Genomic DNA, 25906 nt, shown 5'->3' with positions numbered 1-25906 from the left:
GCCAACATTCGTTGGGAACTTACAACACGCCGGGCCCTGTGGGATATAAAGGAACTTGTCCAAATTCACCTGCTTAGTAAAAGTCAGAGCTCAGGCTTCTGACCCCAGGGCCCACGTTATCAGTGAACCATCAGTCGCACAAAGGTTTTATAAGCCCCTGACATATGATAGGGACTCGATAAACCATAATTGTTGTCATTATTCTTATTATAGCTAGTCAGAGGGGCAGGCAGCCTTGAGACCCAAGCCAACTGGCTTTAGAATCTGAACCGTCAAACCAGCTGTATTTACTCTTTCAATAAACATTTCCCGAGTGGCTTTCCTGTGCTAGACGCCCTTGATAAATGGTGAACAAAGTTCTATTCTTGCCTTCAAGAGAGTCATCATCTAGTCCAGAGACTATGAAACAACATTCGTTAGGTTGTGCGCTAGTAACAAATAGCCCCCCTAGTCTTGGGTGTTTGTCAGTAGTGAAAGTTTGCTTTTCACGTACATGTTTTCTGCATCCTGGGATCTGAGCTCTTCTCATGGCAAAGGGAAAAGAGTCACGGTGGAACCACAAAATTGCTCTTAACGCTTCTGCTTGGACATGGCATAGCTCGTGTCTGCTCACATGCAATGGGCTAAAGCAAGTCATTTGGAAAAACCTGATATTATTTAAGGCAGGAAGTATGTTTCTCCACCAAGGAGAGTCATGAGGAGGGAGGGTTTTGTAGGAATAGATTCAGAGACGGGTTTTGGAACTAATCATTAAATCTACCACAGATGGATTTGTAAGCAGTTGTAACACAATATGGTAGGTTCTTTAATGGAAGTGTCTATTCTTTGAGCAGAAGAGGGAGTCCTTACCTCTTGCAGTTTGTCTTTCGCATTTAGGACAAAGTGAAGTTTAAAGCATATTTTTATTTTATTTTTAAAGATTTATTTATTTATTTGACAGAGAGAGAGAGCACAAGCAAGGGGAGCAGCAGGCAGAGCGACAGGGAGAAGCAGGCCCTCTGCTGAGCAGGGAGCCTGATGCAGGGCCTGACCCCAGGACCCTGGGATCAGGACCTGAGCTGAGGGCAGATGCTTAAGACTGAGCCACCCAGGTGCCCCTAGGGCATATTTTAGAGCTTCAGTTTTCTTACCTGTACCCCAACTTTCCTATTGGCAGGAAATACAGAGAGTCGAAAAATTTAGGGTCCATACTGAAAAAGTCATTTGTTGTTTTTAACTTTCTGCAACAGAACTCAGCTTCGATCTGGAACCTGCATTTTCACTAATGGTAACTCAGCACTTCTGGCTGAAAACTTAGTATCTTTTCTGGGTAGTTATCAAATAAATTCAGATTGCTCTTTACCCACGCCCCCTTCTTTTTTTTTTAATATTTTATTTATTTATTCAAGAGTGAGCGAGAGGAAAGAGAGAGAGAGAGAGAGGCAGAGACACAGGCAGAGGGAGAAGCAAGCTCCGTGCAGGGAGCTCGATGCAGGATTCAATCCCGGGACTCCAGGATCAGGCCCTGAGCTGAAGGCAGACACTTTAACTGCTGAGCCACCCAGGTGTCCACCCACTTCCCCCTCTTTTTGGGTTGTCAGGAGGCTTCTGTGTTGTCCTGTCTTGGGGATGTGTGCCTGCTCCATGAACTCAATGGAAATGGTTTCGTCCCCCAGGATGCTAGAAAAGACTGGAGGTTGGGGGATGATGGTGGTAAAGCAGTAGTGCAATCTCCGATCCTCCCTGGCAGAGTAGACCATGTGGTTATCATTTCTACACAAATACTGACATGTGCATGCCGAGTGCCCCATCCATATGCCTGGGGCAGGACATAAGACAGTAAGTCACTTCAGCTTTCAAATCCCCAAATCTATCTGGGTGTTTCTAACTATCTCCTTCAGAGAATGAAGATTCGGGGACACGGGAATCAGCCTCATACTTTCTTGTTCATCTTTCCCTGTCTGGGCCAAGGTCCTCCCCCAGTCCAGGGCAGGATTTGAGAGTCTTCCTGAGCGGTGAGGAACTTCTCTGATGTCATATCCTATATTCTTTCTACTCTGTGGCTTACGGTTGTGACACTATGCTCTGGTTTCCAAGTTTGATTCTCTGTAGTTCAAAACCATCATTTGTTTCTTTATTATTTATTATTTGTAGTACTTACTATAGGATTTACACTGCATATCTGACAACACAGTCCACCTTCAAATAATATTGTACTTTATGTGTTTGTGAATATTCTCATTCTTTGTACTGTCATATGTTTTACTTTTATATATGTTAACCTCGTAAATTATTGTTTTACTTTCAAACATCTATTATCTTTTAAATGAATTAAAAGATGGGAAGGAAAAAGTCTTTATATGTTACATGTTGTTCCTTTTAAGCCTTCTTTTTTTACATTTTTGTAAACTAAAATTTTCCTCTCAACTTTTGTTTATCTAAAAAAGTCATTGTTTCACCTTCATTACTGAAGGATATTGTTGGTTATAGAATTCTAGGTTGACAAGTGTCTTTTTTCTTTCGGTATTTTAAAGATGCACAGATTATCTTCTGGTTTGCATAGATTCTTATTACAAGTCTGACATCATTCTTATCTTCGTTCCTTTGAATGCAATATGCCTTTTCTCTGGCCGATTTTAAGATTTTCTCATTCTCACTGTGTGTGTGTGTGTGTGTGTGTGTGTGTGTGTTTAGCAATTTGGTTATAATCTGCCTTGATGCAGTTTTCTTTGTGTTTGTCTTGTTTGGGGTTTATTGAGACTCTGGTATTTATATGTTTATAATTTATCAAATTTGGAAAACACTTTGTCCATTAATTCCTTAAACATTATTTCAGTCCCTGCCCTCACCCCACCCCCAGACTCCAAGTGCATGTATGTCAGACAGCTTTATATTGTCAGAGAGGCTCTGTTCATTCTAGAGAGTTTTATTGCTATAGTATCAAATCCACTGGTCTTTTCTTCTGCATTTTAATCTGCTATTAATCTCACTCAGTAAAAATTTCATTTTAGATACTGCATTTTTCATTCCTAGAAGCTCCATTTGGTTCTGATTTGAATATTCTATTTTTCTCCTCATTATAATCATGTTTTATTTTACCACTTTGAACATGCAAAACACATCCATAATGGCTGTTTTAATAGCCATGCTTGCTAATACTATCACTTGTTATTTATGGGTCTGTTTCTATATACTGATTTTTCTCCAGGCTATGAGTCACACTTTCTTGCTTCTTTACATGTCTGGTAATTTTTTATTGAATACTGAGCATTGTGAATTTTGTACTTTTGGGTGCTAGATCTTGTCATACTTCTACACAAAAGATGCTCCATTTTTCCCCCCTGGAAGGTATTTTAGTTACTTGCAGATCAGTTTGATTCTTTCAGGCTTACTTTTAAACTCTTTTTGGATAGGCCTAGAGTAGCCTTTATTCTATGGATTATTTAGCTTCATTTCTAAAGCATGATCCTTCTGGAGTCTTTATTGAATGTGCCCTGAATTCCAGCAAAGCCCATTCACTTTGGCTGATGAGCATGTGCACAATTTGTGGCTCTGTGAGATCTCATGGAATCATTTGGTTTAGAGTTGCTCAGACCTAGAACTCTTCTCTTCTGGAATTTTTTCTTGCCTGTTCACGGAGGGTTTCATCCTTCTCATACACAGGTTTGACACTCAGCCAAGAGTTCAAAGGGACCTCTGTGCAGATTTCTGGAGATCTCTGTGCAGCTCCCTCCCCTTCAGTTCTTTGTCTTACAGACTGTAGCAAATGTAGCTTTCCCAGTCTCTGTCTTCTCAATTCAGTGTGATCAGTGGACTGTCCTTGGGTTCTTGTTCCTATGCTGAAGTCTAGCCATCCCTTTATTACAGAATGCCTGGTGATGATAGGACTCGACTTTTTTTTTTCTTCTCTTTTCTAAAGGATCACAGTATTATGCTGCCAGTTGTTTGAGGTCTAAAAATACTTGTTGGGAAGATATCGCAAAGTTTTCTAGTTATTTATGCAAGAGGGTAATTTGAACCCTCTTACTCCCTCCTGGTCAGAATCAGAAGTGCTCGGAGTTATTCTATTGTATATGAGTTTTTGATGATAACTTTCATCTTCAGAACTGTGGTTGGTACAGTGGTTTTCCTGAGGATGCCTAAGCTTTACTTTTCTTGGTTCAAGAGGCTAGGTTTACCTGAAACCTACACAAATCCCATAAGTAAAGAAATTTGAATTCAAGGAGAAATAAAGAAATTCTATAATGTTTATAGAGCACCTCCTATTTGCTAGTCACTGCCTTAGTTGTTGGGGATATCACCATACACAAAGATTTTTAAAAAATCTCTGCTCTTCCTGAATGCACTGTAGAGACTGTAGAGAAAGAGGCAACAAGCATTATAGATAAATGAAATCTTTGAATTTATAACAGGTCAGATGGCAAGCGCTATGTGAATTACAGAGAAATAATAATCCTCCCAGCACACATGCAGCACTGACTGGAAAACATGGCCTTTGTCCCTTCATATACTTTAATGATGGAGGCCATCTGCTTAGAGGTAAAGTAGCCAAGTTTATTACCATAAATGTAAATCTACTCTAGGACTGTCCCGTCATGCCCTGTTAATCTCTGTAATTTACAAACACCACAAAGTCATCTTCAGGGAAGTGTTCCCTGACTTGTTTCTTTTCAGTTTTCTCAACAGGACTGGCCGCTCCATGAGGGTAGGCGTCGTGTCTGCCTTTGCTTGCCATTATACCCCAAGCACTCCATATAGGTTTAGTGTTTGGTGAGCACTCAATAAATACTTGTTAGCTGTTAAACATATGTGTTGGAGAGCTTCGGGGATATCCTGGCTTCTCAGTACCTCCATGGCTTGTACCTTATACGCACACCTCTAGTTCTCCCTTTAAAAGTACTAGCCAAGTTCTCTTTGAAAGTTACCTGTTTTGATCACTCTCTCCTTCTTTCTCTTTTTTTTTGTAGCTGTGCAGTCACTGCACACCCTAAATGACCAGATATCCCATTTTATTGTCACCAAGTCGAAGGCGCTAGAAGAGGACAAAGACCCCTTTCTACCCACTGAGAAAGAGACTCTGAAGAGTTCCATGATACTGATGAGACACCTCTTAATGGATGCTCAGGTACAGAGATTGATGAGTCCGTGGTATCTTTCTGTTTGTTTTCTTTTTGGTAGAAATTGTGCAAAACTGTTCGACTACCACACTTACTGGAAACCGCCTTTGTGGTAAACAGCCACGTCGCAGACATTCTGATATACAGGGTGGTAGATTTCTGATTAGGAATTATTTGGGATTTAGTATTGAAATAGCTTGGTTTTAAGTCAAAGTAATAGGGCTTAAAAAGAATATATGTGTTGTTTCTGAGAATTTAACAGATCTCTCATTAGCCTTGGAAAAGTGAAAATCCATTTACATACAAACTTGGCAGGCATCAAAGCTGGCAAATGCTTTGGAGTGGAGCGATATGGATCCCAAGAAGCATCACTGAGCAGCTAATGAATATTTTGGTACATTTGATGCACCACCAGTAAGCGAATCAGCACTGTTGTATGCGTGTGTGTGTGTGTTTTAAGGCTCACAATGAATTAATTACAGAAGGGATTTAGCTCATTGCATGCTTTTGTTGAGATTCCTCTTCAAGATTTCTCCTCGTGCACTATTTTATTGAAATATTTAAAGGTAATCGATATACTCCTTCTGGCTTTGTTGGTGGGTCTCCCCAGATATGTTGGTAGGCAAACACCAGGTGTTTTAGGAAAAGTGGTAGTTTGCTGTGTTCGTGAAGCCAAGCCGAACTAGATTTTATTGTCATGTCTACCCCCTCAGTATCTAGAAATGTTTCAGAAAATGTTCTTTGGTTTTGGTGATTCTGTATTAGTTTGCCCTGGAGCTTTCTTCCTGAGCTTGTTTTCTGTTCGACAGCAGTGAGGTCAGAGTGGTTGGTGGTTTCCTGTGTTCTGCTCTGTTATCAGATTTTGAACTGTGGTTTCTTTGCTTTTGTTTCTACCATGGTGGTGTTTTATGTTTGATTTTTTAAATCAATCGTGAAGCCGGTATCTTGTACCAGTAAGACTTTAACTGGCAGGGCTTTGGTGCGTTTCTTACCTGTCAATGCCGGAAGCTGCCCCATGGGAGTTTTGAGGCCCTCTGTTCAGATGACCCAAATTATGCAAAGCCTTTCATTTTTATTCACTGTTCTCCCTTCTCCCCTTTATTATGAGCAGCCCATTCCACTTCTCCTTTCTTCCTGAGCCTGCCTGGTGGAAAAAGGAAAGTTTCTGAAGTTCTAACAGCTAATTTTAAGACTTGGGGCAAAAAAGGGGAAATTCGAACAATTTACCAAATAAAAGAGAGCAAATTGTCCTTGAAAGGATTAGCTTTCCTCAGTGCCTGGGCCCAATCCTATAGCTAACACACCAGCCAAGGGAACTAGCTAAATAATTCCCCAGATATATTGTGTAAACTCTAGTTCGCAAAATCTGAGGAGATAAAAAACCATTCTTTTTTCTCTCCTTCACTCATGTCTAGAAGGAATTTCAGAAGTGTTCAATATGGCTTAAGAAAACATTCCCCCCCCCACCCCCCGCCTGCAATGCTGGATTCATTTGACAACTGTCATCCTTCATGGTGTTGGTCACCATTTACCCCTTTTTTAAATATAATAAGACTACAATATCCCATAAAATGTGGTTACTGTGTAGGAGCGTCTTACTATCTCATTCTCTCCTCATCCCCAATCAATGCCTGCTGGAATCTTCTCACTTACATGGCCAGATGAAATGGAGCAGGGTATGGTGGATATTCCCCTAAAGTCATGCCTCAAAAAGGAGGGTGGGTTAAGTCCTCCTGAGGGGGCAGAAAACAGAAGGTCAGGTAGCAGAAGTGCTGTGGTGTCTTGGACCCATCATTTGTTTGTCTACTTTTGCTCAAAGACTCTTCCCTCTTGTCTTTCAGACTAATGTAGGATGAGGCAAATTGTGATTAGTTTGGTCTAAAAATACCACCCTCATTTCTTTTCTCCCCAGACCACTAACTTTTTGAAACATTATTTGTGGTTATCTCTAGGTCTGTGGCTAAAGTCAATTAGACTCATGTTACTTAATGCCCTCAGGCTCAGAGCATGTCCGTTTAAGATTAGTGCTGCCCAACTTATAAAATGCTAAGGCACCCCAACATTTTGGGTATGGCCAGGGGTGATGTGTGGTTTTCAGTTTTGAAGGAGATAGCTAGAGATACGCAGTTTTTAAGGAGACTGTCTATTGAGCATTTTTGAAAATTCAGTGATTTTCCGTTCATGGTTTGACATTGCTTCTTACCTCAATTGCAAAGACGAGTGAATGTACTTATTTCATATTCCGAGTTCATCAATAATGGGAGGTCAACAGAATGTGAATAGAAATTCTGTGTGCCCCTTCCCTTCAGCTGCATTTTGTGGTATTAATAGATGTGCAATTGGCTTGCGTGTCGGAGGACGCAGGCTTCTCAAGAGTAGTAACCACATCCCTTAACTTGGTTGGTATAATAGCCTGCTCACTTCCACACCCAGAGGACTCTTAATAGCATTAGATTATGATGAAATGCTCTGACATCAGCCTGCGAGTTGAATGAAGTCAGGCACAAAGTATTCCAGAGAATCTGGAGGCCGCTTAAAAGGCATAATCGATTCAAGTCACATCTGTCTTGGAAGCAATAAATCCTGCTTAGGAGAATGTCAAAGGCAAAAGCATTGCTGGGCTATGAAATTCCACCTCTGAGGATTATAAAACAGTAGGCGCAGCGCAAACACATCTCCCAAGTATAATAGGGGTGCCGGGCGTGATTGGCAGGTGTGACAGTCCATTCTGGAGAATGGAAGCAAGGAGGAACGTCTCACGCGGGCAGCCCAGAGGCCTGCAGTTGTTTATAAATTCCCTAACTGTCTATCTGAACATCTCGGGGGTGTCTAAAAGAGGCAGGGTTCCTCTGTTTGCGTTCCATTCCCCTTGTAGTCCGCAGCACTCCCCCCCCAATTCAATAACGTGTCCCCTTCAGACCACATCTGAAGCCCGATCTTGTGGGTTTTGTTCCTTGGAGCTCTGGCTAAACCCGAAGTGCCAACTCAGCCTCATGAGTGATTAGATTCATAACACCGAAGAGGCAGTTCTTTCTGGTAGAGATTAATTCTTTTACTCGTCCTGTGTGACTCTGCATGCTAAGAGGGGTTGATTATAGCAAATTAAATCTCCTATTGGCAGTTCTCTCCTCCTTCCCCCCAAAGACCTAATATCATTATTTATTAAGAGGTGAACAAATGCTTGGGAAAACAATAAGATCGCTTTGTTGGCAGCAAGATCCTCTCCTGGAAGGCTGGGCACCCAAAGGCAGAGACTCTGTGGGCCCCGGGCGCTGTCCTTCGGCTCCAGGGCAGCGAGGAAGGGCCCGGATTCTGCTGCCCAGGCCCCGGGGTGCGGAGTGCTGCATGCCAGGCCTTTCTCCCTGGAACAGCCTGGATTTGAAGGTAGGGCTTGTTAAGAGCAAGGCCAGGGCCCCGATGCACCCTTCCCAGAGGCCCGTCTCTAGGAAGGGAGGAAGCAAGACTTTAACAACAAAAGTTAACCGCCCAACCACCCTCCCTGCGCCAGCGCGTGCTTCCGGCCTGGCCCAAGTCAAGGGCTGGCCGGGCCATCAGTGCCGTCCGCTCCATCCTCTGGCCCGCCCTTTCCTGGCTCTTCCCTCCTCTTCTCTTTTCCTTTTCTTTTCTCCTCCCTCCATCCCACCCCGCCATCCCCTCCTCTCCTCCTATCTTCTCATCCTCTACGCTTCTACTCTCTCCCTGTTGGCAAAGTAAGTGGTAGGTGAGAAGCCTCCCTTCCTGTCCCCTTTCCCTTCCTCATCAGCCTTTCTTTCTCTTATTTGTGTTCAGGGCACTTGAAAGCATATTTGCCAAAACCACATATTCCCCTTGCCAAGCGCGAGGGAGAAGAGCAGCAGGACGTGGGGTGAGCAGCAGGAGACAAGCCTGGGGGCCGGGAGGCAGACGGGGTTCCTGCCAGGATCCAAGACTCCGTGTGATGGCCCCCTGGGTAGAGTGATTTTTCTGTCCTAGGATGGTCTAGAAAAGCACTCTCCGCGGTTGATGATGCCTTCTGATTAACTTCCGGCGACACTGAGCAAATTTACCATGAGTTGACGGCCATTTGAGCCGCACACACTGTCGCTCTCTGGACTGGTCTCAAATGGGGAAGTGTGGTCTGGAGCAGAGCCCCCGCCAGAGGAAAACTGGCTCAGGCTCCCAACAAATAGGGAGGGAGGGACGACTCCTCAGCTTGTTTTGGGGAAGGAGACCTTAGGAGTCAGGTAATTGATACACATTCATGACAGCCATACACTGGAAGGAGGATCTCTCCCTTTTCTAGCACTTTCCATCCCTCCATGTGCTTTCTGAAGCCCACACCGTGCTCACGGCACAGACCTGGTAGTTAGTACTAGTGCAGGAATCTGGTGCTTTCTGGCTGCAGCAGGCCTCAAGGTCATGCCCTCACTGCCCCCTGTCAACACCCCCCTAGGAAGGATCTTGCCCTGACATCACACAGACTGAGGCACCAGAAGGGTGGGTGGCTCTCAAGGTCACAGATGCTGGCTGTGGCTGTTAGTAGCACCCCCTGCCCCTGGGGACAGGTTTCTCGTAGTATTTTTTGAAATGCGACCCCATACAGGAGCAAGAACGGCAATGTCCCTACCCTGTGGCAAAGCCAAGAAGCAGCTCTGACATGAGAGCGACAACGAAGAGGCAAAGTTTTCCACCGAAGAAAATCACCTGGGGATGTGTTCAAGTCTATTCATGCTGTCAGATTTCCACCTTTTACAGGTCACAGGAGAAAGAAATACTTAAATGGATGCTAAAGAGTTTAGTTCAGCTAAGCAGGAAGCCACGGGGGTGAGGTGATTATTCAGAGGAGTCTCAGCTTATCTCCTCCAGCAGTCCCTGTGCCCCGGTACCGTCCGTCCTGGGCATTTGGAAAGGCAGTGCTTACTCTCCTGCCTCAGATGCAAGACTGTGGCACCAGCAGGTCCAACGCTTGCGACTTCTTTTTTTTTTTTTTTTTTTTTCCGCTTGTGACTTCTTGCATAACTTGTACGAGCCCTCTTCTCATTCTGCTGTGGTGATTTTGGTCTTCTAAAGTTTTGTTTTGTTTTGTTTTTTAAATAAATTTAAATGTAACTGGTAGGCATTGCCAGGCTTGGGGACAAGCTCATCGGTTACAGATCCTCTACAAGTCACCTTCCTGGCTCAAACAGAGGGTGACACATAAAACTGCAGTACTGCTCCTCTGATAAGCTTGAGTCTAGGTACTTTTTATACTAATAATGAAAGGTCACCTCCTCTGAGGTCTCTGCCATCTTTGTAAAACCCATAAGGCAGGATTTTAGGGAAGGTTCTAAAACGTTGAAATTTGCTTTCAGAATTTCCCACGCAAAGATCTGGGTACGGTTGGAAATGAGACTCAGGAAAAGCTGGACTCCTGTCCATGGCTGGGCTGTGAAGGCAAGGAGCATCTCTTAGGATGGGTCATGTGTGCATGGAATTGTCTCTATCAAACTGATGGAGCTTCCACACATATGTCCATATGGTGCTAGAGGGAAATTTGGGAATTTATTTTCACACCACAGAAACTTTATGCCACATTTTTAGATGCTACGTGTTTATTACAATATTACATTTTAGATGACAATAAACTAGGATTTATGCTGCCCTGATAGTTGATGGTCCATGGTGTAGCAAGGGAATCTGAAATAGCAGCAAAATCATGGAAAGAAGGTTAGGGATGAGAACTTCAATAGGGTTCTTTGGTTGTCAGGAACAAAGGCCAGCTCTGATTAACATAAAAAGGGAAGGAAAATAAAATAAGAAGAAAACAGAGAGGGAGGCACATCAGAAGAGGCTCTTAACTGTAGGAAACAAGGTTGGGGAAGGGGAGGTGAGTGGGGTGATGGGGGGACTGGATGATGGGCATTAAGGAAGGCAGGTGATGTGATGAGTGCTGAGTGTTATATGCAACTGACGAATCACTAAATCCTACCCCTGAAACTAATAATACACCATATGTTACCTAAATTGAATTTAAATAAATTTCTTTTTTTAAGAAAGAGAAAGCTACTATCTTCCCTAAAGAAGATGTTAGTTGAAAAAAAAAAAAATAACAAGGGTAACGTTTGATGGAAGCAGATAGGGTTGACCTTATGAGAAGCTGGAGAACCACATCTCGGGAAAGACAGGCAAGGGGACAGCAAGGGAGAATTAGGTCTCAGGACTTAAAGAGAAGTTGCTTCAGGGCGCTGCGGTTGGGATAAATTGGCTCCAACCATCTTCTCTCTTGGTGTCTCTTTGGTCCAAATTCCAATTCTTAGAAGAGTCTGACCAGCATGTCTTAGGTCAATGGGCCCTCTTCCCATGGACCGTGGGAGGGTGTGCACGTTGAGGGATAGATGGGCCCACCTAGATCGCGTGCCATGTGGGGAGCCATTGTCACCAAAAGGAGGGAGACAGGATGCTGGGCACATGGGGCGATAATAAATCCACCGTGCACTCCACTTGCATGCTCTTGGTGCTGCGTCCCAGCGTGGGGTTTGGCAGCGCAGTAGGGACAGAGAGGGACAGAACATTGGCCCTGTCCTGGAGAGACTCAGGATACAGTGGGGCAGGTGATCAGACACTGAAGTGCCCTGTGATAAATACTGAGGAAGGCGTGCGTGGGGGCCATGGAAGCCCAGAGAAGGAAGTGGCTGATGTTTGCAGATCACTTTACTGTTTACAAAGTACCTCTGCCAGCATTTTCTCCTCTTTTCCTCTCAACCATGAGAAGTACAGGAGGTTGAGTATGATCTCTATTTTGAAAACTGGGCATTAAGCCTTAATAAAATAGACTTTTTTGTATATTGTTCCATCCAGCCCATCACGAAGCAAGCGTAAATGATTTCCTGCTTGTAGGTGGTGACCCTCAGAGTATATTTGCTTCCTGAAGGGGTTATTCAATAGAGGGAAAGCAGGGGTGTAATTTGGGAAAAGAAGCAGATTAAAACCTGGCTTCAGACGTACAACAGCACTCCTAACTCAAAATGTTTTTAATGTTAATAAATATGCAGTGCTTTCCCAACGCTAAGCTCTACCCTTTCAGACTCTAAGAAGACTTAGGGTTCTAAGAACTTGTTTTTCAAAAACCTTGAAATGGAATATAAAAGGTATTATAGCCCCCCCCCCCCCCCGATATTCTAGCCACCTCATGATGTTCTGTAGTTCTATTGACAGGTATCTGCCTCCAAAAATAATACCCAATGCTGCCATCACCCTTTGGGTGAGAGGGGAGGAGAGCATTCTTGCTCTACCCAGAGGCATTTGGCAATATCTGGAGGTATTTCTAATGGTCACAGCCGGTGTAGCTTGGTGCGCAGGGGTGGTGGTGCTACTGGAATCTGGTGGGGTCAGGGCAGGACATGTTGCCAAACTTCCTACCATGCACAGGATGGCCCCCCGACATGACAAAGAATTATCCAGCCCCAAAAGCCAGTAGAGTAGTCATTGAGAAACCCTCTTTTAGAACCAACACTACCTTTTTCATTGATCATGAAACTCTTCCAGCCTCAGCATCACTTTGTTTGAAGTCCTACAATTAATCATAATTGGTCGTCAAGATATATCTTAGTTATCATTTTTGTCATCATTTATTGAGCATCTGTAATGTGCCAAGAACTGTGCTAGACTGTGTGGAACCACAGTAAGAGCAAAAGAAGTGATCTTTGCCCTCAAGGATTTTGTGTTAGTGGGCGGGTAGCTCTAAGTATGTAAGTAAACGAATAATTACGAGTTTCAATACTTGTCTTAAAAATGCATTAAGACCCAGTTTAGGTAAGGGTCCAAATGTTTTCTCTTTGAGCACAGCGACATTTCAGCTGAGATCTTCAGGGAGAGAGAGGGGGAGGGGGAGAATGTGACCTCTACTCGTGCATTATTGCATATTATTTGTACTTTAATTTAGTTGTATGTATTTAATACTACTCCATGAGGTAACTGGAAATAGATCCCCTGGGATGTGGCAAAAGATCTAAGCAAATTATTTATTCCAGAAATTTACATTTAATTTAGAGAATATGAAAATTCTAACTGGTCCCCCAGGAACAGAGAATCTTGTAGTTTTTGCCTGTGGGTGTCCACCGAGGAACCAGGATCTCTGTCTTTTCTTGCGAGATGCTGTGGACGTAGATACACACGAAGGAAGGCTGGCATCAGAGCTGTGTGAGCTACATAAGATACGGGAGCCAGATGGGCAAAGGCGACTCTGGGAAGATGCAGACCTGGAAATGAAGAGGTGGAGACTGCTCATATGTAATAGAAGAGCTGCTGTAGAGGACCTGGCGGGCAGTCAGTTCTCAATTATGCACCTAGAGATTAGTAACTTTATGGATTATCTATGGGTAAAGCCTTCCTTCCCTGGTGGCACGCACTCAGGAAATGTAAACCAATGTTAGTCTAAATGAGACCTAATTAGAAAGGTCATTTCACTGCATATATATATATATATATATATATATATATATATATATATATATTGCCATAATGGAATTCTACAGTAGACTTTTAGTATCAGTAACTTGCTACTTTTTAATGCTGTGGCTCCCACCCATTAGTCAGATAGTAGAGAGCCGAACAGATGCCATAGAATTATAATCCCAAAATAACTTATGCTTTGAATAGTAATTCCTCTGCAGAGATATTGGGGCCTACTAGTCACATGAAACTCAAATAGTCCCTGTAAAGCAGCCAGGTAAACCGAGGCATGGTCTCGCCGAGTGCCATCATTCCCATCCTATGTTAGATCTAGGAGTAGAGCCAGCGGATCTCTTTGATGCCGGCGCAAACCAGTATTTCACGTTCCTTCACTCCCTTGTTCTCTTAGTAAATCACACCTAGAAGCAGTTTAATAGTGAGATGCTGCCTTGGCTCTTCCAAGTTCTTCTTACTCGGGAACTTAAAATACACGCAGTCATTTTAGCCAGCTTGGTAGCCAGGATACTTAATTTCTGAATGGCCGTTCTTATCTTGGCTTACTGGTATGCACCTACAGTCTCTTTCTCTTTCCTCATAAAGAATATGAAAAAGAAACAGGCTCATGATAAGATTGATAATGAAAATCAGGGCGTGGATTGGTATCAGTTAAGTACTGCCACATAACAACAACAACAAAAAATCATCCCAGAATTAAGTGGTTTAAAATGACAACTTTTCATTGCCCTCTCTAAGTCTGTGGATTGACTGGGTATTTTTGCTAATATGGGCAGGCAGAGGTCGTCTTGACTGATTTTAGTCCCATATTTGTGGTCCTTAGGGCCTGGTGGGTCTAAGAGAACCTTGGCTGGCATGATTCAGCCGTCTTCCACATATCTTTTTTTATCCATTCAGCAGGCTAACTCTGGAATATTCTCATATTGGTGACAGGGGTCCATTAAAAAAAAAAAAAGAACAAATGGACAAAACAATCACTTTTCCGATGTATGTTTGTATCAAGCTTGCTACTATTCTATTGGCCAAAACGAGTCCAATTTACCAAACCCAGAGTCAGTGTAAGATGACACGACCAAAAAGATGTATAAAGCATGGGGCAGTCATACAATCAATCTACCACATAAACAAAGCAAAGTAGCAAAAGATTTCTTAGCATAATTCTTGGCGGTATTTGATCCTTTGGAAATGAGAGTCTGAAATGTCCTAATTAGCAAGTTTCATGCACATTCTCTTTTGGAAAGACTGAACCAGTCAGTTTGTTTAGAGGGACATGAATTGTGTTCTCCTGCCCTTATCCAAGCACAGAGGACAGACTGTGTTTGAGCAGCTGGAGGATATATTTTAAGAGGGCTCTATGTCAGGCTTGAACAGGATGATTTCAAATGGGCCCGTGACCAAGTGTGAGAAGTGTGTGCTTGTGCTAGCTCTAGAAACACGATGAGCCATTAAAATCCCAGTGTTCTAGCTGGTCATTCAAGCCAGGTGCATGGTTAATTTGTTCAACAAATGCTTCCTGAGCTTACACAAACAGGTACAGTGGTAAACTTACACTGCAGGGAGGTATGAAAAAGAAAAGTAGTAAAGGATCATTCAGTTCTCACTGTGTGCCAAACCCTCTGCTAAGGACTTTACCTTACCTCCAAATCTCATTTGTGAGGAATGTGTTATTTCCCCTATTTTATGGATGAGGAAATGAGGCCCAGAGAGGAGAACTCACTTAAGGTCACATATCTAGTGAGTAGCTGTGCTGCTTTAATTGCAAAAATGCCTGCAGTTCTTTACTTCCTCTCTCGGCAGTATGCCTCTGTAGCCCTTCGCACTGAGAACTAGGGTTTGTTTTCCCACCCCTGGAATCTGAGCTGGCCTGTGATTTGTTTTGGCCAAGAGAATGTGGTGGAAGGGTAGGACTCTAGATGCCCTCAGAGCCTGACTTCTGGCGTGAGGACAGTCTGCATTATCCACCTGGCAGAGGCGAGACCACATGGAGCCGAGGGGCATCTCCCTGCTGAGCCTGTCACAGGCCAGGCAGCCCCTCACTGGCCTCCTATGGTACTGATGCCCGAGTGAGCCGATCTCAGCCCAGAGCAGCAGAATCACCATCTTTCTGTCGACTCTCAAGAAATAATACATGGTGGTGGGTTTAAGCCACCAAGTCTCAAGGTGGTTTGTTACGCAGCAAGAGCTAACGGATGCAGCAATAGAGCCAGTGTTTGAAGTCGGGTCTGACTGCTACCCAAGTCTTCTAACTGGGAGAGGAGCTGGGGAATGGGGCCTGGCCATGGTCTCAGGAGAAAGAAGAAATGGATTTGGTGAATCTTTAGCCACCCTCTGCCACACCTCTGGTTTCACACGATTCATCCAGCCTGAAACCACAATCATGGTGGGAAACCGTTTAATGCATTCAAGCCAAGGGATGGCATGGTTGTACTTGGGTGTTTGAAAGATCACTATGGAGGAAGCGTGAAGGATGAATTGACGGAAGCGGGAGAGGAGAGGCGGAAAATATGATGAGGGCAGGAGGATTCAAGAAGGGGCCTATTCAGAAGGATTAAGAAGTAGGAGTCATTGAAGTTTGACGGTGAAGGAGAGAGACAAGTCTAGGATGTGTCTCAGATTTTGGTGTGGGTGCCAGGGGAAATGATAGCATCTGACAAAGGAAACAGGATCAGAAGTCTTGGAGGGGAGAGTGAAGAATTTGGTTTGGGGTCTGTGAAGACTGAGGGACCTGTAAGACATCTGGGGGGGGGGTGTTTTCTGGGAGGCAGTCAAAACTCTTCTTCATTTTCAGAGAGAGCTGTGGCTGAAGGGGCCCTGGGACTCATGAACGTATGTGCCATATGTTGGAGTCATGCTGGATCCTTAAGTTCTCAGTAGCACATAACAGAATCCACTTCAATTTATGGAGAAAGACCTTTATAAGAAATTCTGGAGACATTTTTGATAGTTCCAAGAATCTCCAGGAGGTCTTGAAAATTAGGCTTGGAGGCTACATAGCCAGGAGTAACAGTATCCAGGAGAAACCAGTCAAGACTGTTAGTGGAAACCATCTGGTGACTTTCTCCTCCAGGACAGCACCTGCAACATGAGGACTGGATGCAGAACCTTCCCTGGGGCCATTCTGGAGAACCAAATGCCTCTGCCTCTGGCTGGCTGAAAGAGCCAGTCCCTTCCCACGCCATGGCTACCTCATGGTCTGCTTCCACCTCATTGAGGAAGAACCCAGACTCCCTGGCAACCTTAGCTACAGGGGAGTCTGGGAAATGTAGTTTTAGATTTCCATTTTCTGTAATTCAGGGAAGCAGGTTAGAGAATGTTAGAATGTGTGTGAAGGAGCCAATGCATCGTACCCCCAACATGAGCACAGAGGACATCACATGGGGACACTGTACAGTGAGGAGCAGAAGAAGAAACACCGCAGAGGAGACAAAAAGTCTCCTTTTCACTTCAACTACATTGAGGTGGGTTGCTGTCATTTGCAGCCTGGAGAACCTTGAGTAACAGGACACCTAAACTTTACAGAAATGCCTTCCTTTGTCCCCCGTGTCATCCCATCAACATGCCCTGTGTTCCCTCCCACGATTAACCACAGAGCCAGGAGGGAGGTTTCCCTGAGCAGGGGCATCTGGCCCCCTTTGCAGTTAAGCTCCAGGAACCTTCTTGCCTGGGTTTTCACACGTAGACAGTTTTATACAGTTGCTTATACACTTACGCAGAGTCACGCACAGGGCTTGAAATCAGTGATGGCCAGTATAAAACAGCAGTTGGTTTAAATCAGGAACCTACTAAGAAGTTTGAATATATGCACAGAGGTAGCACAAGAAATCCTTTTTTTCATGGGACTGGACCAAAAACAACAACAAAAAACCAACCAACCAAAAAAAAAAAAAACCAAAACCCAAGAAACCCAACTTGTTTTTCTGGAAGCACAAACTGTTCCTTGATGTTCATAAGTGATGTGCATCACATCTCAGTGCATGTCTTCAATGTGCTTCTAAAGGAAATTTGAATCCGTGTCTGCAGAACCTTTGAAATATCTCCATAAAACCCTACAGATATGCAGAACGCAGTTTGGTCATGGATGCCCTACATGGAGTTTTCTTTAGCTTTGCCAAAAGGGACCAATTCCACTGTTACATATTGAATTGTGTCCTCCAAAAAAGACCTGTTGGAAGTCCTAACATCCATGACCTCAGAACATGGCTCATATGGACCTATAGTCTTCACAGAGGGAATCAAGGTAAAATGAGGTCATTAGAGGGGGGCCCTAGTCCAGGACGACTGGTGACTTGGTAACAAGGGGCGATCTGGACACAGAGTCACACCAAGGGGAGGCATGTGAAGTCATGGGAGATTGCCATGAGGTACGTTCAGAAGCCCAGGAATGTCTGAGGCCCCTGGAGCTGGGAGAGAAGCCCAGGAAAGATTCTCCCTTAGGGTTTTCAGAAGGAAGCAAACCTGGTGCCACCTTAATTTTGGGCTTCTAACCTCCAGAACTGTAAGACTATGAATTATTCCTGCTTTAAGCCACCTGGTTTGTGGCCCTGTGTTATGGAAGCCACAGGAAGTGAATACATCCCTGCTGATGAGAAAAATCAGAGACTAAAAGATGTGAGACCTTTTTATACCAGGTACAATGTGATCCAGTAGCTGCATATTTTTGTTTCACAAAGGGATGAAAAGGATTGTGACGGAAGGCCAGCGTGCATGTTTCCTACTCTCCAAAGAGTCACAGCGCTGGATGTCAAACCCGGAGGTTTTATTTCATCCAAGATAAGTCAAGGCTGATGTAAGGGCCCGGGCAGAGCATGGCAGGCGGCCGCGTCCTACCAGCAGTTGCTATAGGTGGTACCGCTGTTGCTTCCGCTGCGATGCCAACATCACACGTAATTTGTTGATTCCCTGTTGTTGGTTTCTCTTTGTGACAGGAAGTTGCCACCTAGTTTATTCCTTTCTTTTCATCATCATGACTGCCTCCACTCTGTCATCCTTCCAACTCTAGATCAAAGGGAAGCGTGTCTTCTCTCATCTGGGAAGTATTCCGGATGCATATCATCAGCACAGAGGAGCCCTTGACATTTCAGATCATCATCAGGGCTTCTTAATGGGTTTCAGCCCAACCTTGGCACTTTGGTAGGACAGTGGGGGCAAGTAAGCAAGAGAGATGGAGACCTAGCGAAGTTCACGGGCAGCTGTGGCCCCAGCAGAGTCACGCGGCTCCGCCAAGAGTCCGGTCTCCCCCGGGAGACAGCGTCTGGCTCACTGTGGCAAATCTGGTTGTTCTCCTTCTGCCGCCATCCCTTGGAGGAATTGCGAAGTGGATTAACTCTCTCCCAGGACTCTGCACACCCTTTGCCCACCACTGCCAGGCCTTCTGCATCAGGCTTCTGTCTTGTGGGCCCAGGTCCTCAGTGGGCTTCCTTTGGTCAGACTTCCCCTTCCACGCTGTTTTCTGCGGCCCTAGACCCCTCCTCTCCCACCAGGCTTCGGGAAGGCTGTGCACACATTATCCTGAAGGATAACAGAAGGACTGCCCTTCCTTCTTGGTCCTGCAGAACAGTGAAGAGTCCCGTGGAGGAGAGGGGCTTGGGGTACTGGGAGGACAGTTACAAGCCTACACCTGAGTAGCCGAGGAGGGGGAAAGGATGCCAGCCAACACTTCCAAAAGGAACTGATTTTCAGTAGTTGGGCAACATTAAAGTCTGGTGAGGATAGAGATTTGGGGTTGAGAAATCTCAGCCTCGTATGGAACTGCCTACTCATCTCACTGTAGTGCAGTATTGTTTCTCTTGTGCCAACCCCTCTCTGGATTGTGTTGGAACATTTGAGCACAGTTTTGATTCAGGGGAGTACAGTTAAGTAGGCCCAGTTGGCTGGAAAATGCATTTATGCCAAGGAGGTCAGTTATTCAGGAAAGGGCCAATATTCTTTTTATAGAAACAATGATCTTTTATATAGGAAAAGAAGGATTTTTTTTCTTCTATAAGCACACCTGAATTTTTTTCTCATTAATAGAATGTCTCTAATTGATTGATAAGCCTCTCCCGTATTCATCAATGTGGACAGATTTACTTTCCCAAAGCCAACTGATTGGTATCATTTAGTGTCACTTGTCCCTCTACCTTCTCTTCTCTGAGCTTCTGGGGACCTTGCATACCTCGTTTACATATGGCATTGCTGACAGCTCCTGTCTATGCCCAGGTGTTTGCTAGACTTGGGTCCCAGGAGCCCAGAGAGCAGAAGATGGAGGGACAACTGGATTTGTGCAGAGTGGACCGTCTATATAAAACCAGATCATTATCTGTTAGGAATTTCAATTACAAAAATGACTGACATTAAAAAAAAATCACCAAACATTTCAAGACCAGCCACAAAATGAGACAGAAATGATAGAATTACAAACTCAACGAACTGCAAAAGTTACATAGGAGAAAATAATTAATAGAGGAACTGGAACAGGATTTTAAAATAGATATAATTAATATCCTCAGAGAGATAACATGGAGTATTACATCCAAGAAATCAGAACAGAGGTCCTCCGTTTACTCACTCACTGACTGCACCAGTGTTTAATAAAGGAGCTGCTACTATATGTCACACACAGTTGGTGTGCTAGGGAGTGAATAGTAAGTAAAACTAAGTCCTGATCCTCATGGAGCTTAAAGTCTAGTTAGGGGAGACAAAAAAATAACCAAGTAAATATATCTCAGGTGATGTGTGTTGTGGTGAGAAACAAGGCAGGGTAAGAAGCTTAAGAGGTACAGGAATGGGGAGGGGGATACTACTTATATAGGATGGTCAGAAAAGCCCTTAAAGAAGTGAGGGGGTGGATGAGCCAAGTGACCCTCAAGGCGGGGAAGAACGTTCCAGACAGAAGGAACAACAGGTGTCAAGGTCCGGAGTCAGGAGGATGTCTAAACTCTTCAGGGAACAACCAGGAGACCAAAGTGGTTGGAGTACGATGAATAAGGCTGAGTGTCTTAGAAGATAAATCAGGGGGCGCCTGGGTGGCTTAGTCGGTTAAGCTTCTGCCTTTGATCAGGTCATGATCTTGGGGTCCCAGGATTGAGCCCCGTCTTGGGCTCCCTGCTCAGTGGGGAGTCTGCTTCTCCCTCTCCCTCTGCCTGCTGCTCCCCCTGCTTGTGCGCGCGCACTCTCTCTCTCTCTCCCTCTCTGTTAAATAAATTTTAAAAAAATCTTCAAAGGACCAACTAGAAATCTTGGAAATAACAAAATATAAACACTGAAAAACTACCACCACCACCTCATTTTCTGAGTAGCACTGAAGAATAAACAGGAGAGACCAGGAATGTTAGGGGGGACCCGGTCCCACGGTGCAGCCTAAAGGAACCAAAGTGGGAATTCTAAAAGAACAATGGAGAGATGTGGACCGGAGGTGGCAGGAGAAGCTGAGAGACGTAGGGGGAAAGGAAGGAGACTCAGCTGGAGGAGGGCACGTGTCCCCAGCCTGGGCGGCACGCGGGTTCCAACCCGGCGGGGGGGATAGCGGTGGTCAGAGTCGCAGTGGGCTGGTGGCAGCTCAGCCATCGGAGCACTGGGGAGACCTCTCCGGTGATCCAGGGTGGAGGGAAAAACGGAAAAGCCCCTAGACGAGAGGCTGCTGTCACCCCGATCCAAAGGGTCTTCGAGGTCAAGAGAAGCGCTTGAATTTTACTCCGAGAGTAATGGAAGTCACTGGCGGGTTTTAAGAAGGTGGAGGGTGGTGACGAAAATTGGGTCCGTTTCCAAAGCCGTGTGTGGCGTCTGGTGAGGTGCGATGGGGAGGACAGGGAGGCGGGTGGCCGTGGAGGTCCGGAGGCCCGGGGAGCAGCTGTGGGCACCCCGCCTTCGGGAGGCAGGCGCTGTCGGTAGGGAGCTGGAGAAGTACCGAGCACTGAGCACCCCGCGGGGGCTGATTTGTTCAGTCTCCACCACGACCCTTCCAGTCCGTCCATCGGGCAGATGAGGAAGTTGACGCAGGGACAACTCCTGGAGGTCACGCAGCCGGGAGCCGGCGGGGCGGGGTGGCACCTGGCTCCTCTGGCCACAGGGCCCAGGCTTGAGCCAGTACCTCGAGGGCTTGGGACCAGAGCAGGAACAAGGGACACTGGAGATGTGGGGGGTTGGGCGGCAGCAGGGCAGGGGGTGCTGTGGGGGAAGGGGAAGAAATGAATCAGGAATGATTCCTGTGTGACAGGGGCGCCTGGGGCCTCGGTCGGTTAAGCGTCGGCCTTCGGCTCGGGTCAGGATCTCAGGGTCCCGGGATCAAGCCCCACCGGGGTTCCCTGCTCAGGGGGGAGCCTGCTTCTCCCTCAGCCCCTCCCCTGCTTCTGGTTTTTTATTCCCCTCTCTCAAATACACAGATATGATCTTTTTAAAAAAAAGTGTGAGAACTTAATATTAAGAAAAAAAGAATGAGTCCTGTATTACTGCCTTGTGCAAATCTGCTGACCTGACTTCACGTCCCTGCTTGAATGCAAGTCTAATTGCACCCCCCAAACCGCCCCGAATTTGAGAATAAAGCCACACCCTTCCTCCGCTGCTGGTGAGTCTGCGCTGAGTGCCCGGCCCAGACGGCGACCAGTGCTCAGTTGACCCAGGACCAGAGGTCCTCCAGGGCGTGGGCCTTTTGGGCTTAAAACCGGGTACTCCCTGGCAAACCAGGACGAGTGGCTCATCCTCCTGCCGCCCCGATCCCTCCCTCTGCCCAGCCGCACCGGCCTTCCCTTCACATGGGTGGGCCTGGCCCGCTTGGCCTTCGCAGGTATGGGTCCTACCTGTGGACGGCTCCCCACCTGGCACCTGGCACCTGGCACCTGGCACCTGGCTCCTGAGGTCCTTCACTCTCAGCTTCAGGGCCACCTTCACGGTGGCTTCGCCGACCCCCCATTTCCTGCAGCCCACCCCCAGGATGAATGACGGGGTCGACCGCCTTATCAGATTAGGCTCCACAAGGGGAGGGCCTGCATCTGTCCGGGTCACCTGCATTCACGTGGAAAGAAGGGGGGACAGAAACCGCCCACAGGGGCAGCAGGACAAGTGCTGGTGTATCAGGACTTCCTCACCGGGAGATCCCAGAAAAGTCACCAAGAGAGCTGGCAGCAAAAACACACCTGGGGGTGGCTCGGGTGGCCCAGTGGTTTGGTGCCTGCCTTCGGCCCAGGGCGTGATCCTGGAGACCGGGGATCGAGTCCTGCATCGGGCTCCCTGCATGGAGCCTGCTTCTCCCTCTGCCTGTGTCTCTGCCTCTCTCTCTCTCTCTCTCTCTCTCTCGTGAATAAATAAATAAAATCTTAAAAAAAAAATGTGCATGTCCAGTGCAGGCCTGTTTGGGTATTATTTTAAAACTTAACTCTTGCTCGTAATGGTGAAAAATTGGAAACCAAATACAGATCTAATAACATTTGATGGGGTAAATGAGTTTTGGCACATCCCTGGAGTGGAATACTCTAGAACCATTAAACACAATTAGGTAGATCTATGTTCACTGACGTGGAAACATGTCTGTGATAAATCGGTAAATAAAAAAGAAAAAAGCTCGGAAAGAAATGCACAGAAATGCTCGCAGATGCAATCTCTGAACAGTGAAATAATAGAGTTTTAATTTTCTTCTTTATTCCATTTTGTTTTTCTGGATTTCTGTAGTGAAGACGTATTCTTTTCCTAACCAGTAGGGGAAAGCTCTTCCCCTGTACAGAAAAAGTAAACGCCAGTTTGAGAATTAGAAATGTGTCTCACTAATATTTATTATTCTGCAGAGCTACCCTTAGTCTCCTAAAGATTCAGAATGAGCCTGGAATCCATATGTTGTACATAATATATGTTCTTTGTAAAATACTTCAGGCTACGTATATGAAATGCAGAAAACATACTGTTGAAGTGTGTGACACGGCGCATGCTCCCGGGTATAGCTCTGCGTTGACATTATATATCATTTCTGTGCATGTATCTTGTCCTTTATTCGGATATTGTTTTGCTAAATTTATCTTTCCAAGTGAAGTAACGTGCATCCTATTCAGATAATCAATTTGTAACGTAATCCTTCGTCACACCTGTGCTGGAAGCGAACGCCCACCAATGGTTTTTGGTTGCTTTCTTTCTTTCTTTTTTTCTGTCTTCTTCTCCTTTTTTTTTTTTATGAGACTTTTTTGAAAGATAAAGCCCCCAGCTGGCTGGCCCCACGGAGGACCGTGGAGCTCTTGGCAGCATCATTAGTATTTGTTACTCAACACAGGCTTTCCTCAGGAGTGCTCCCAACGCACCTGTGCGTCTTCACTGGCTTGGTGCATGGCCTGTCCCAGCCCAGTCCTACTTGGGGGAAGGGGTGGGTGTCAGATGAGGTAATGAATGATGAGCAAGGATGGCCTTTGGGAATCTGATTTTGCATCTTGATGGATACTACATTCTCATTCTTTTTTTTTTTTTTTTTACATTCTCATTCTTAAATGCCTATAATTGACATTGCTTTTGAGCCATTTTGTATTTAACTAATTTTTTTTTTTTTTGGTAAGTTCTGGACTGACTTCCTTCCTTCCTTCCTTCCTTCCTTCCTTCCTCCTCCCTCTCCCTCTCTCCAAGACTCTCTCAAAGGAGTAGATGGGATGTTATCAGTTCATTTTCATGGCGGAGAATGTGCAGTGAGCTACTGATGGCAGCCAGTCCTCTAGTCCAGGGGCTTTGAAAGTCCCAGCAGCTCAGACGAGATGGCCGGTTGGCACTGGGCCCTGGTTGCCCTGGAGCTGCTGGCAGAGCCTGGCAGTTGTCTTGCAGGTCAGGCTGCCCTCCCCTACCAACATCCTCACCCGGGCTGGCCCGGCTGCTTCTGAAAGGGGCCTTTGTGTATGGGCTGCAAGGACAAAGCCCCAGCAGACATTTATCCCATAGTTATTCCCTTTAACACCAACGCACTTGATCTAAGAAAGCTGAGTGAGAGTCCATGCCCCTATACATCGTTCCTCTCTTAGCTTATTTAATTATTTTGTTTTACAAATACAAAGTGCTTCCTAAATGCCAGGCTGTGTTGGAAGCACTCTTGTTTATCTAATCCGTAGCAACCTGATGAAGTACGTATTAAATTATTCCCATGTTCTGATTGGACAGGAGAGCAAGAGGGGTATTAGCGACCTGCCCAGGACAGCAATGTACAGTCAGTGCCAGAGGCAGGATTAGAACCCACACACATGATCCAGGAGCTCCTGCACTTAACCTGCGGGCTGTGTCCTCAGGTCCTCTTTAGCTGCTTCTGAGCTGCAGGAGACATGGTGCCGTCTGCTACAGCTGGGGCTGCTTTGCAACAATCATCAGTCCTTTCCCTGAGGTTTGCAGGGGAGGCGTTCTAAATGTGGGACTTGCTGATCCGATCTTGCCCGATCTGATGCAGGGCATTGTGGGTGATATGCAAGCTTATTCAGAGCAGGGGCTTCCCGCTTATTGTCCGAGAGACCCCGGACACCCCCAGCATTTGGGGCCATTGTGGGGATGGTGTGTGGGGGACGAGGTCCAGGTCCAATCCAACTACTAACTTGCTAGGTGACTTTCTGAGAGGTCCTTTAATCTCCAGGGCGGTGTTCGTGTCTGCAAAAATGGGACACTACTATTTTAGCTAGCGGCCTCAGGAGTATAACGAGGGAGGCAGCTATTATTAAGAAGGGCATCTGCCGGTGCAAGTCACTGCGCTGGGTGTTTTCACATTTCCCCATCTGAAGTTTGCAATAGCCACGCAAAGGGAAGAATTGTGATCAGAGATCAGAAGTATTTCACTTAGAGCAGGTGCTCTGCAAACATAAGGAATTATCCAAATAGAAACATGCTGCATTATACTAAATAATGCATCAAGCAGATCTTCTTGGGAGAAGGGAGGGCAGGAGGAGGTGCCCAGTGCCCTTGCATGGAAGGGGTCAGCAAAGGATTAGACGTGGGTAATGGAGAACAGCTTCAGTGTCCTCGTAAGCCGTAAGACCTTTCCCGTCTGTGTGTGTACCAATTAACCCACAGCTGTCTGTCTCCCCTCCTTTATCCTGTTCTTTGGATTTGCTCTGTATTAATTGCTCACTTCTGGGATCTGTAACACTCTTCGGTCTTAGTTTTGGATATAAGAACATGTTTGGGAGTTTAAGAAATGAAGGCATTTCAAGCAGAGGGGGAAAAAAAAGAGATCTGGAGGTAAAGCAGAGATTCACATCCCTGGATTTGACAAGGGAATAATTGACTTGGAGTCCAGGGCCTTCTGGAAGGATGGCCTTCGCTAAAACCAAAATGTTGTCCCATAACCCAATAAACTTGGGTCCGATTCAATATGTGCTGGAGTAATTTCAGAAGCCATCATTCTGTTTCAGCAGTAAGTGCAGCTCAAAGTGGTATGAATTCCCCATTAAGATGATGTGGTGGGG

General features: G+C 45.6%; 1 protein-coding gene across 3 annotated transcripts in view; it reads left to right on the top strand.

The window, feature by feature from the left end:
• The window catches only part of KAZN (kazrin, periplakin interacting protein), a 1011580-nt gene that overhangs the window by 228294 nt on the left and 757380 nt on the right, over positions 1-25906 (top strand). For all 3 annotated transcript variants that reach the window (XM_025447952.3, XM_025447953.3, XM_035713967.2), the window contains exon 2: positions 4947-5104. In XM_025447952.3, the coding sequence (XP_025303737.1) occupies positions 4947-5104 (158 nt within the window). The remainder of the gene's footprint in view (positions 1-4946; positions 5105-25906) is intronic.

The sequence above is a fragment of the Canis lupus genome, chromosome 2 (assembly GCF_003254725.2).
Source record: "Canis lupus dingo isolate Sandy chromosome 2, ASM325472v2, whole genome shotgun sequence".
NCBI lineage: Eukaryota > Metazoa > Chordata > Mammalia > Carnivora > Canidae > Canis > Canis lupus.
The sequence above is the reverse complement of the archived record's forward strand: the minus strand, read 5'-3'. Positions and strand labels throughout refer to the sequence as shown.